This window comes from Trichechus manatus, unplaced genomic scaffold (genome assembly GCF_000243295.1).
Source record: "Trichechus manatus latirostris isolate Lorelei unplaced genomic scaffold, TriManLat1.0 scaffold00288, whole genome shotgun sequence".
In the NCBI taxonomy this organism is placed as follows: domain Eukaryota; kingdom Metazoa; phylum Chordata; class Mammalia; order Sirenia; family Trichechidae; genus Trichechus; species Trichechus manatus.
In genome coordinates, this window is record NW_004444224.1 from 1,314,529 (window position 1) to 1,327,187 (window position 12,659).

General features: G+C 43.1%; 2 protein-coding genes across 2 annotated transcripts in view; both read right to left on the bottom strand.

Moving 5' to 3' along the window:
• LOC101361490 (sodium/potassium-transporting ATPase subunit alpha-4) overlaps positions 1–140 on the bottom strand; it is a 48,496-nt gene extending 48,356 nt beyond the window's left edge. Inside the window, 1 exon segment of the mRNA XM_023725159.1 lies at positions 111–140. Coding sequence (XP_023580927.1) covers positions 111–140 — 30 coding nt within the window.
• A 9,934-nt stretch (positions 141–10,074) lies between these two features.
• LOC101355408 (sodium/potassium-transporting ATPase subunit alpha-2) overlaps positions 10,075–12,659 on the bottom strand; it is a 26,685-nt gene continuing 24,100 nt past the window's right edge. Inside the window, exons 21-23 of the mRNA XM_004390200.1 lie at positions 11,732–11,833; positions 11,487–11,578; positions 10,075–10,471 (exon numbers count right to left, since the gene is read on the bottom strand). Coding sequence (XP_004390257.1) covers positions 10,443–10,471; positions 11,487–11,578; positions 11,732–11,833 — 223 coding nt within the window. The 3' untranslated portion in view covers positions 10,075–10,442. The remainder of the gene's footprint in view (positions 10,472–11,486; positions 11,579–11,731; positions 11,834–12,659) is intronic.

Sequence of the window (12,659 nt, forward strand, 5' to 3'; positions counted from 1 at the left end):
GGAAGAAGGATGTCTGGCCTGTGCAATTAATTCTCAAGGTAAGATTAAAAGAGATGAGGGGGAGAGTTTGTAGAGGGCAACTTGTCAGCACCTATTTTGCGTGTTCTCACCATGACCACTTCCTTCTTCAGCTCCTCCATATCTCCGGTATTTTTCTTCTTCGTCTTTGTTTTCTTACCAGTATTAGACCCCTTAATAGGCCTTGGGCTAGTATTCTGCTCACGACGAGCCCCTGGCCTTTGTTTTTTGTTCCCAGACCCCATCATTTTCTCTGGATATAGCTGACCCAGCTCAACTGGGGGGTGGAAAGCAAAGAGAGTGAGGGAAACGAGAGAAAGGAGGAAGTGAAGGACAGGAAAGGTGGGTGGCAAGTGACAGAAATGATGGAATGAATGAGTAAGGAGATGAGGGGAATGGGACAGAATAATAAAGTGGTGGGAGAGAAAGAGGGAGCAGAAAGCAGAAGGAATGGAGGAGTCAAGTCGTAGAGATGTGAAAGGGAAAGGGAGGTGAGGGAGCAGAAGACTGAAGGAGAAAATGGAGAGAGGAATCTAAAGGCCAGAGGTGACAGACAAGGGAGAGAAAGTGTGAGGAGAGTGAAGTGTGATGAAGCAGTAGAAAGTGCAAGGTGGTGTCGGGAATGAGGGCATCTACAGAAGAGAAGAAGGTGAGGTGATGAGAGAGTGAAAGAGAAGGTGAAAGAGTAAACAGAGTTAAGGAAATGAAGAGCGAGGGCCTCTAAAAACAAGAAGTGGAAGCTAACTAGGGGTCTAAGATGCCACAGGGTTCTCAGCAGGTGGGAAATGCGGTGGGAGTGAGGAGGCCAGAGTTGGCTTCAGGGCACCGTTGGGAGCCTCCCACCCTAGGCCCTATGGGCGCCATGGCAACGGCCCAGGTCTGTCAGTCATCACAAAGGCCTCGTGGCAATTCTAACAGAAAACCCTGAAGTCTCAATCTTTGCGTTTGAGGATGACTGGAGCGGATTCTGCCACAGAGAATTTCAGTCTGAGAACAAAACTAGAACCAAGTTCTAACTTAGTTCTGTAGTTTCTGAGGCTTGGAGGTACCCCAGATAGCCGACTCACAAAAAAAAGTAGGTACTGTCTGTGTGAGCAAGTTTTTAGTGAGGCACACTTCTCCACCAACATTGAGTTCTGCCTTTTAATTTTAGGAGATCATATAACGGAAGAGTCAGATCTTAGGCTTTGGGATCAGTCCTGGGTTTAAATCCTGACTTACCTGCTTACCAGCTATGTAACTTTGAGCAAGTTCCCTAACCTCTCTGTGCCTGTCCCCTCATCTTTAAAGGGGGATACCATCTTGAAAGGTGACTAGAGTGAGAATTAAAATGAGAAGCTCTATGCAAATCACAGTGTCTGATACACACAGTACGTGCTCAATAAATAGCTTGAATTAAGTGTAATTAGTTTTGTTTGTAAGGAGCCCTGGTGGTGCAGTGGTTAAGTGCTTGGCTGCTAACCGGAAGGTTGGCAGTTTGAACCCATCAGCAACTCCATGGAAGAAAAATGTGACAGTCTGCTCCCGTAAAGGTTACAGCCTTGGAAACCCTGTGGGGCAGTCCTACTCTGTCCCATAGAGTTGCTATGAGTTGAATTGGACTTGATGGCAATTTTTTTTTTTTTTGTCGTTTTGTTTGTGAATAATGCCATCTTAAAGTTGGTTTAATGTGCAGCTGTACTCGTGAGAGTAAAGATATGATTTTCTATCTGAAAACACTTCATTTCCTCATTTTAAAATGATTGATTTACCTCTTCCTTTCACCTTCACTGACATCTTTGTAAGTTGTATGTATTAACTTTGCATGTTTTGTGTGTAATTTATACTCCACCTCCTTCTAAAGAAGAGTTTTATATTTCTATCATCTATAAAATTTTAAAATAATACCTGCCACATACATTTCTCCATTCTGTTGTTTTGATATTTATTTAATTGCATTTTAGTTGTTCTTGCTTGTCAAAAAAAATACATCTGCAAACATTTATCTTGGTGCTGCTGCAATCCTCCTTCAATATTCAGAAACATTTTCCCTTCCCAGCTGGGATAAATGATAGTCTATTTCTTTAAGGAGCCCTGGTGGCACAGTGGCTACGTGCTCAGCTGCTAACCGAAAGGTTAGTTTAAACCCACCAGCTGCTCTGAGAGAGAAAAGATCTGGTGATCTGCTCCTGTAAAGATTACAGCCTCAGAAACCCTATGGGCCAGTTCTACTCTGTCGCATGGGGTCACTAGGAGACAGAATCCACTCGATGGCACACACCAATATTTCTTTACTAGATTGGATTTTTATTCTCTATTAAAAGTGTATAAAATAACTGAAAGTATTACTCTCCGTTCTTCCATTATTAGCCTGCCCACCAATGAAGTTACTGCTATTGTTACCCTAATAAGGTCTGTGCCCTGGAGCAGTTGAGCCAATGAAACGTACTCCACATCATAAAGAGTGAGAAAGTTTTATTTAGGAGGTATCCACCATCTCAAAAGGCATTTTTACATTAGAGCTTATATATGATTTTCACAGAGGTTAGAAGTGTCATTATTCATTCCAAGCTAATTACAAAAGACTTTTTATGATAGTAAAGAGATATGTGCTGGACATTTCCTTATCAGGCTAAAGATATACATATCAGACATCTGGGCTCTAATCTTCCTGGTGCGGGTGGGGGTGTAAGCCACAGGTGGCTGGAAAGAGCAAAACAAAGTCCTTAACAAAGGTATGCGAAAAGGAGAAGGCAAAGAAAAAAGAAAAAGAAAACTTATAGGTTCATCATGACGTTAGTTATGTCAAGCTGTCAGTTGCCCATTTTGAAAAGGAGGAAACATGCTGGGGAGTATTAGGGTCACAGCTATTAACAGTGTTGCAGTGTGTCCTTCCAGTCTTTTTTCTATGTTTATACAAATAGATACCTAAAAGGAGAGCTCCTTTAAATTTTGCAATAGAACCATCCAACTCTCTTCTCTCATTTATCAATATGTCATGTACATAGAGCTCATTGTTGTAGTGTATTGACACATGGTCCACTCAATCATTTCCACTACTGATGGATTTATAGAGTATTTTCAATTTATTTTTTAACCTTTAAAAACACTGCTGCAGTAACATCCTTGTATATAGGCATCTTTAGGTCCCTATGCTTCTAATTCTGTAGAGCGGACTCCTGTTGCTGAATCATAGGGTTCTGTCATTTAAAATTGTAAAAGATTCTGTTTCGTCATTATGATAGGTGAAATTTAGTATTTTGTAGTTTTAATCTGCATTTTTTTTCATCTCTGGATTTCTTTTCTTTTTTTTTTAATGAATTGTCTGTTCTTATCATTTGCCTAATTTTCCATTGTTTTCATTGATTTGTAGGAGCCCCTTGTCATATGCATTACAAATATTTTCTCCCATCTTTGTGTTTAATGTAGGTCATAAAATCCTTGTGAATACGGTTAGAATTAAGGTGAAAACTGCCAAGTTCATCTGTGCATCATCTATGAGTCACTTAGCCCAGCCTCAAAAGCAACTTCATTGAGATATAATCAGTTGAGCTTAATTATGGAAACCCTATTCTGTTCCACAGGTCTTAGCTCAAAAGTCCACCTTTTCAGAAACAACCTCTCTGATTGCTAAATCCGAAGCAACCTCTCCCTCTATGACATCACTTGTCTTCACAACACTTACCCTCTGGGAGGATCCTGTCCATTTAACTGTTGACTTGTTAGTTCTCTGTTTCTCCCTGAGGGTAAGGACCTTGCGATCTCGTTCATTGCTGTATACCCAGCCCTTAGAACAGGGCTTGGCCCACAGCAGGTGGTCGCCGGACTGTTCTTGAGTACATGTTGAATGAATCAAAAATTTTGAGGTTTTATCTCAATGTTATAAGGTTTTGATAATCATCACTTTGGCCAGAAATGTTTTAAAATCTTTTAGGGTTTAAAGTAGGTATTTGGAATTATTGATGCTATCCACTGCGTATTATTACATTTTTGGAGAACTTAAAATATATGGTCGTTTTGATAAACTGTAAAAGAAAAAAAGATCTATTAGGGTTAATATGCTAGCATTTCAGATACCTATCCGTTTGCTTCACGGTTATTTACAAGAAACTCTGATGTTCTTGCCTGATTAATCTTGCAGCCAAATGTCACAACCAACATGTTATGTTTTGTGAAAAAATATATATAGTGAGGGTTTTAATTGATATTGGATTGAATCTTTATAGTATCTTATTTTTATCTTTACTACATTTTGTCTTCCAAAACTGGAGTCATGCTTAGCTCTTCACATATTCATATTTGTCGTTATTTCTCGCATTGTACTTTTACATTTTCTTTAAAGAAAATGTCACACACTAAATCTTAAGTGTAATTTGTTTTATTTCTATTGTAAATAGAAACTCTTTGTATTATACTTTCTATCTCACTAATATTTAGGGATACACTTGATTTAAAAAAAATAGTATTTTACATCCTGCAACTTTGAACTCTTTGCTTTGCCTCTAGGAATTTTTATTGCTGTTTCTATTGGTTTTTTTTTTTTTTTGCTTTTATTTATATATATCTTTTTATTGCTTTTTGATTGACTTCCTTGGATTTTTAGGTATTTAGTCACATCCTCTAACGAAAAATAATTTTAAAAAGTTTTTACTTCCAGTTTCTCTTTTTATTTAGACCTTTTGAATACAAACTCCCCACCCAGGACTGAAACTGTTGTTGCTATTGTTTTTATTATAGATGTTATTATTCATTTTCTAGACGCACTATCTCGCTTCCTCTGTTCTCTGAACATGCTTATGTTTTCCTATATTTTAATCAGGAATGGATTTTGAATGTCTGATTGCCTTCTCAGTATCTTTGAAATGATTATATTATTTAATCACTTCCACTTAATGTTGGTTTTCCTTGGTATGTACTATTCTTGCGTTCTACTATTTGTTGGTGATCAAGTTATCATATATGTTTGGTATTAAATTTTATCAATACTCATGTGTCTCATAAAACAGGCTGGGCAGCACGCACAATTCTTTCCTATATTCCAGTACAGTTTCAGTAATATACCAATGTTCTTTGAAGATTTTGGGAGAAATTCTTCACGAAATTCACTAGTCACAGACATTTTTGAAGGATTCATTTTGTATTAAATGTCTTCCTTTGATATTTATCTGATCATTCTTTATAATTTTGGCCACATTCTTAGTGTTATGTATCTGTAGCTTGTCATCGGTCTCTGATGGCTTATCGAGTTTCCTATTCGGTAACTGAAAAGGAAATGCCAGGGAGTACATTTCTGCATGAGTCAGAGGTTGGCCTTAACTTCTAACATTTCATCCAGTAGTAAGATTCTCTCACTTTTTTTTGCTGAGATCCTCCTGCAGATTATTGAATCTCTTCCCACCTTTTTTCTTAACTTCCTATTTGTATCTTTTTAAAAACATTATTTATTTTTGCTTTAGGTAAAGGTTTACAGAGCAAATTAGTTTCTCATTAAATGATTAATCATATTGTTTTGTGATATTGGTTGCCAACCCTGCGACGTGTCAACCCTTCTGGACCTTGGGTTCCCCATTTCCATTCGTCCAGCTTTCCTGTCCCCTCCTGCCTTCTCATCCTTGCCCCTGGGCTGGTGTGTCCATTTAGTCTTGTATACATCGTTGAGGTACGTGTATCAGTGTTTGTTTTATGGGCCTGTCTAATCTTTGGCTGAAGGGTGAGCCTCAGGAATGACTTCAGTGCTGAGTTAAAAGGGTATCTGGGGCCCATACTCTTGGGGTTTTTCCAGTCTCTGTCAAACCAGTAAGTCTGGTCTTTTTTTGTGAGTTAGTATTTTGTTCTCCATTTTTCTGCAGCTCTGTCTGGGACCCTCTGTTGTGATAGCTGTCAGAGCAGTCGGTGGTGGTAGCCGGGCACCATCTAGTTCTGGGCTGTCTGGTGGAGGCCGTGGTAGTTGTGGTCCATTAATCTTGTCTGCATCTTTAAGATCATGAGCTCTCCCTTCCTCTGGTTCTAGTGGCATAGGTCTGCCCAGCCTCTCCTGCTCAAATGTCCATTATCCACACATTCCTGGCTCCCTTCGCAGCCTCTCCAGTTCACTAAACACTGGACTGGCCAGGCTCCACCCTGACCCACAGAGTTTTCTGCTCCTGCAGCTGCAGGCTAATACAACAGGTGGTTAAGAGGGCTGGCCTGGAGCCAGACTGATCTCACTTTGAATCCTGATTCTGATGCTTACTACCTTTGAAACACTGAACACATGAACCATCAGGAGCCTCCATTTTCTCATCTGTTAGTTGGAGATAAAAATAAACCCCATCTTATTGGTTGTTGGGAGGATTCTTTCATTCAACAAGTATTTATTAATTTGCCTAACCTGTCTCAGGCATTGTCTTAGGTGCTGAGAATAATAGTGGTGAATAAAAGAAATAAAATTTCTGTCTTCATGGAACTTATTCTGGAGGAGGAGACAGCCAAAAAAACAAACAAATGTTGTTTTAAATGTATTTATGCTAATCACCATCAAGACTCGCCATTGAGTGGACTCTGACTTATGACGACCCCATGTGTGTCAGAGTAGAACTGTGCTCCGTAGAGTTTTCAATGGCTGATTTTTCGGAAGTAGATCACCAGGGCTTTCTTCTGAGGCTCCTCTGGGGTGGACTCGAGCATCTAACCTTTCGGTTAGCAGCTGAGCTCATTAACTGTTTGTACCACCCAGAGACTCCATGTATATGCCACACACACACACATAAATAATTTCAGGTAATAGTATTTATCGATAAAAACAAAGAAAATAAGGGATAGAGGTGCCGGGATGTATTTTATCTGGGGTGGTCTGTGAAGGCCTTTCTGAGGAGGTAACATTTAAGGAGAGATCTAAATGAAGTGAGGAAGCCAGGCAGGTAAAGAGCTAAGAGAAATTGTTCCTGGCCGAGGGACCATCAAGAACAAAGGCTCTCAGGTGGGATTAAATGAGACTATGCAATAGGAGCCTTGGTGGTGCAATGGTTAAGCACTCATCTGCTAACTGAAAGGTTGGCAGTTCAAACTCACCCAGTGGCTCCATGGGAGAAAAGACCTGGCGATCTGTTTCCATAAAGATTACAGCCTAGGAAACCCTACGGGGCAGTTCTACTCTGTCATATAGGGTCACTATGAGTCTGAATCGACTTGACGGTGCACACAACAATAACCATGCAATATGCTTAACATAGCTCTGGCACAAAGTGAACACTCAGGTACTGATGCTGCTGCAGTTAATGCTTCTACAACCACCATTCCACCACCATCACTGTTAAGAGTTGTAATGAAGGGGCTAAGACATGGCTTGGGCAAGAGTTAACTTCTGACTGGCTTTCCAAGATCCTCACACAGGGTGAAGAGTTGATGTCTTCCTCTCTCCCATTCCCAGAGACCTCTGGAGGCGTGCACACACCCACTCATCCTTCTGTCTCCAACACACAAGGTTCCCTCTCCCATTGCCATCACACACCATCCAGGAAGGTTTCAAAGTCTATGTTGTTGATGTTGTTATTGGTTGGCATCAAGTCAATACAGACTCATGGAAGACCCATGAGTGCACAGTAGAACTGTTCCATAGAGTTTCCAAGGCTATGACCTTTTGGAAGCAGATCACCAGGCCTGTATTCTGAGACATCTCTGGGTGGATTCGAACCACCAACCTTTCAGCTAGTAGTTGACCACTTAACCGATTGCATCACCCAGGGACTCCCATGACTCAGGTGAAATTCACAGATTGCACCTACTTTCTCCCTCATCCCCTAAAGACAGCACCCAGAATAGAGCTCTTCATGCAGTATAGACTATTAACTAGTGTTGATTGTTTTGTCCCCTTATCCCAGCATCTCCTACCCCAACCCCCTTAGCTTAACAGTGGTCTGATTTTGGTCAGAAAAGCAGAAGTAGCTCTGAGGACTTGGGCCCAAATAGACTCACAGGCTCTTCCTTGTCCCTAATAAGCTTTTGTGACTGTTGGGATGGGATCCGCTATGAGGAAAAAGCCCCCTGGTATATTTTCTTCTAGGTCATTTTGCCACCTAGCTTCTTTCCCTCTAGCTTTCTCCACCAACATCATCTGCTTCCACATTATGTCCTCATCTATCCCTCAGACCTGCCCTCTCTGTATTTCTTCACGTTCTGTCTTCTACAAGCCAAGTCCTGCCACAGTACACATTTAAAAACGTACCACAATTAGGGAGGGAGGCGAGTATGAATTATAGAAATCTGAATTATGGGAGGGATTTCTTTTTTCATAAAGAAATGTAACTTTATTATTTTCAAGTACATATGTAGTGCCTCTAACGTCTTACAAAAGATCACCAGGTAAAGGTCCTGTAGATGCTTCTTTACTAAATACATAAAGATCAATGATAATTAGCTCATGCATTTTCTACTTCTAAATGGATATTGCTAAAGTGCTTGAAAAGTATTTGTTTTAGGTAGACTAAATATGTCACCCCTAGCAATATGGTTTATGCTCTTAATTTACTGAACAAATGCCATTTTTATTGATTGTGCAAAGAAAGATAAACTCTGTCCAGTCGATAACCTCAAGTTAATTGGGTCCAAATTAGTATGGCCTCCCATTAAGATTTCCAAGCCCAAGGCAATGACTCACTTTTTTCAAGGTACACCTGACAAAGTAAAATTCCAGTGCAATGAAATAACAGCTCTTGTGGGGCTGTAGATGGGCCTGACCTTGTGTTTGTCTTTTGTACTTTCTTCCTTTCTGCCTTAGATCTTTCATTTTCCTTAGGTCTCTCTCTCTCTCTCACACTTGCTTGGCCCATCAAGGACTCTCTCTACAGGACATTTTCAATGCCTTCTAAGCCTGGCCTAGAGAATGGGCAAAGCTGCTTGTAGAGAAAAAGTATTAGGTGGAGAGGGGCAAGGGAAGGAAAAGTATCTCCCGTAGGGACCTGAAACTAACTCCCCATTTCAGGGAAACGGGGCACGATGATCATCAGAGTGAAGGGCATTAACTTGGGAGAAACAGCCCTGCCATCTGAGAGGTCAAGGGCAAGTCTCCTAACAATGTTTTCCCCCTTGTTGCCCAAAGATTCTGAACACATTTATGACTTAAGCTGATTCTGCATGTCTCTGGAATGCCGGAAGTTTCCAGAAGCTTTTCCACCCCAGTCCCAGCCAATAGCTAGGGAACTCATTTTCCAAGGCTGGTTTGGCAGTGCCTGGGAAGGATGCAGGTTCATAACGATGGACACGAAGGGGAAGAGTCTGGGAGGGGCTGAGAATGAACTGGCAGCTATGCCTTTTGGAAAAACAAGGACTTAGCATTCTAAAGGGGGATGGGTGGTGATACCAAGCGCATGTGATTGAGAGAGCAGGAGCTTCTGTGACGTCGGCCTTGTGGACCAATTGGACCACTAACCAAGGGTCACACGGGTGTGGAATCTCAGTGAAGCTCCCCAGGCTGCCTTCTGACCCTGCCTCTGCTGCTACTCTGCTGAGATTGAATTTGGTCTGCTGGCAGAGTATGCTAAAAGGGCAGGCCACGGAGCTAGAGTCCACAGCGTCGACCTGGAGGGTCAGGACACGTCAATGTCCTGTCATTGGTGAAATCTCTCTCCTCTTCTGTCTCTCTTCCTTGGTTGTTTCCCTCCTTCTGCTGTGCCCTGACCTCCCACCTGGCCACCCAGCTCTCCTCTTGAGGTTTCTAACTAGCCTTGACTGGGAGACACATCCTGGCCTCTCCAAGGAGCTTCCTTTTCCAGCCTCAGGTATGCACCAGGAGGAACTATTTGTGGTGTCAAGGTCTGAGGGGGAAGCAGAGAAAGGGACCAGGTTGGACAAGAGGAAAACGAGGCGGGGGGAGTGGGAAGTAGCATGTGGCTGGAGAGATAAAGGGATGCTTAGTGATTAGAGAGGATTTCCCTTCTCCTGGTGGTGCAGTGGTTAAGAGCTCCGCTGCTAATCAAAAGGTTGGTGGTTCAAATCCACCAGCCTCTCCTTGGAAACCCTATGGGGAAGCTCTACTCTGTCCTATAGGATCACTATGAGTCGGAATCTACTTGTTGGCAATGGGTTTGGTTTTTTGGTTGGGGTTTAAACAGGTCCCTGCCTTTGGATATTGATCTGTTCTAGTAGGAGGTAGGGGTGAAGGGACGGGGAACGGGGAAGAGCTGGAGTCACCCTTGATTCCATGACATAGTGAGGTGGGTGGGGCAGGTTCTAGGGAGGGATCCTAACATGTAGTGTCTAATCTGGTTGTTCACAATTAGGTCTATGGGGCAATCACCCCAAGTTTATTTACCTGCTCCCCCCAGTTTAGCCTGCTGAATTCCCTCATTCTGTCTCCCTGAATTTTCCCCATAATTACTGCCCAGTTTTCTCCACCCCTCTTCATCACCATCCCCACAACACCTCCAGGGCACCCTGTCTTTCCCGTGCCTGTTCTTCTTCCAGTGGGCTCAGTAGTATGTCTCCTTCTCCACCCAGCCTGTTAGAGAGATTAGGGGTGGGGGTTTCAGATAAGCTTAAAAGGAGGCAAGAGATAAATGTCCTTGGGGTAGTTGAGGCCAGGTGGCATAAGAAGCTTGGTGAAGGGGGCAGAGGGAAGTAGCTTTAGGAAAGTGAAAAGGGAGGGGGAACAAGATCCAGGGGGCTGGGGCCATAGATTAAAGGAAAGAAGGGCAGGCCTGCATTTAAGGGAGATTTTGCATTTAGCACAGTGGAGCGTGGGCATAGAGTAGGCCGGGGGCAAAAATGCCAATGCCACAGGGGCTATTCAGGTAACAAGCATCTAAAGGGGCACCTGCTGGTCCACTTCTGTCTATTGTTGCTGTGCAGAAATGTGGGCATGGGGTTGACAGCTCTTCTGATTTTTCGAAAGTAGTCAGAAATTCAAATCTTATATGATAGCTCCCAAGTTTAAGTGCTGGGCCAGTTGTCGAAACCCCCTCCCCCTAAACCCAAAATACTGTGCAGGCCAAACCAAATAATATCCATGGGCCATAGCTGGCTTGTGGTCCATCTATTTTCAACCTCTCATGAGTGATTAAAAAAAACAAAAAAGCTTGTGAAAAAAAACACTTGTTGGTTGATGACTGGGAATCAGGAGACTTGGGTTCTGGTCCTAGCTCTGCTACTCACTTGCTTTATGACCCTGAGCAGAGAACTTCCTCTCTGAGCCTTCTTTATCTGTAAATGTGGGGGTTGGACTAGATGACCTCAAAGGGCCCTTCTAACTCTGACGTTCTGTGATTCCAGGGTGGAAGGCGGAGGACCTTGAAGGTCCATTGTGAGTTAGACGGGCTTGGAGTCTGAGAGGAAGAGGACAGGAAGGACAGGCTCAAAGACTCAGGGTCCTTAGGACCTGAAAGCCCAGGATGTTAGAGCAACAAGGAACAGCATGGTAGTGGGAGTATGTTTGGGTTGGAGCTCTGGAAGGGGTAGCTGGTGGGGGGGGGCGGCTGAACTTTGCTGGGGGTTGGGGTGGGTGCGGAGGAGCTTACCACCGGGATATCTCCGCAGGATGAGCTTCCGGACCTCATCATAGAGGAAGATGAGAAGACTGTAGGGGAAGGCACAGAACCACCAAGTGACCCTGAAAGAAACAGGGAAGGACAGTGTCATCAGAGGATGGCATGGTGAAATAGAGAAGGATTCAAACGAATGGACCAGAACTTGGATCCTAGAAAGGGGATCACATTCTGTTTGCTTGTGCCATTCACTCGGGCCCCTTTCTAGAGAGACTCACTTGAGCGGGTACATGCGGAGGGCTACACCCATGCCTGGGCAGTAAGACAGAAAAGCAGCCAGTGCTGTCTCCTCCAGGAGCCCAAATATCAAGATCTTGTTCCTGAAAAGACAAAGAAAGGAGGCAGTAGCATTTGAGGGAGTCTCTGGGTGGTGCAAACAGTTAAGCGCTTCAAGTCCACCCAGAGAGGTGCTTCGGAAGAAGGGCCTGATGAGCTACTTCTGAAAAACCAACCACTGAAAACCCTATGGAACACAGTTCTACTCTGACACTCATGGGGTCGCCCTAAGTCAGAATTGACTTGATGGCAACTGGTTTTAGCATTTGACGGGGCTGAGGAGGGAGTGATCCAGGGAGACCCCTGGTGGTGAAAGGGAAAGAGAGAAGAAAATTCAGGGACGGGTTATCAATGCCATCTTCCTGTGTCCTCTTCTCACGCGTATGTAACCTGAGACATATATTCTTTATCTGTTTGTGAATTTTACCCCCAATTTTCGTCTATAGCACATGTAGGCTTTCATTAAATAAATGTTTCTGTGTTGAGTGATGTGCTCTGTGCTCGAGATGCACAGAGCTCCTGTCTGGAGACATAGGATCTGCCCTCATGCAGTTTATAATCTTGCTATTGCTCCAGGCACGTGATCTGTGAAAGGGTCATCTCCCTGACAAGAGGCTTGAAAGCAGCTTCGGTGCAGGGCCCATGTGTGTGCTACTTTTTCAGTGTCTCCTATAGCCCCCGATAGCTGTTCATTGCATATATTCAATAAAGAAGAGAATGTTTGGGAAGTGCTTAGCACAGGGGAAGCTCTCTGCATAATAAGTGCTTAATATATGTACATGATTTCTGAACTGGATCCCTGGGTGGCGCAAATGGTTAAGCACTCCACTACCAGCTGAAAGGTTGGTGGTTCAAACCCACCCAGATGTG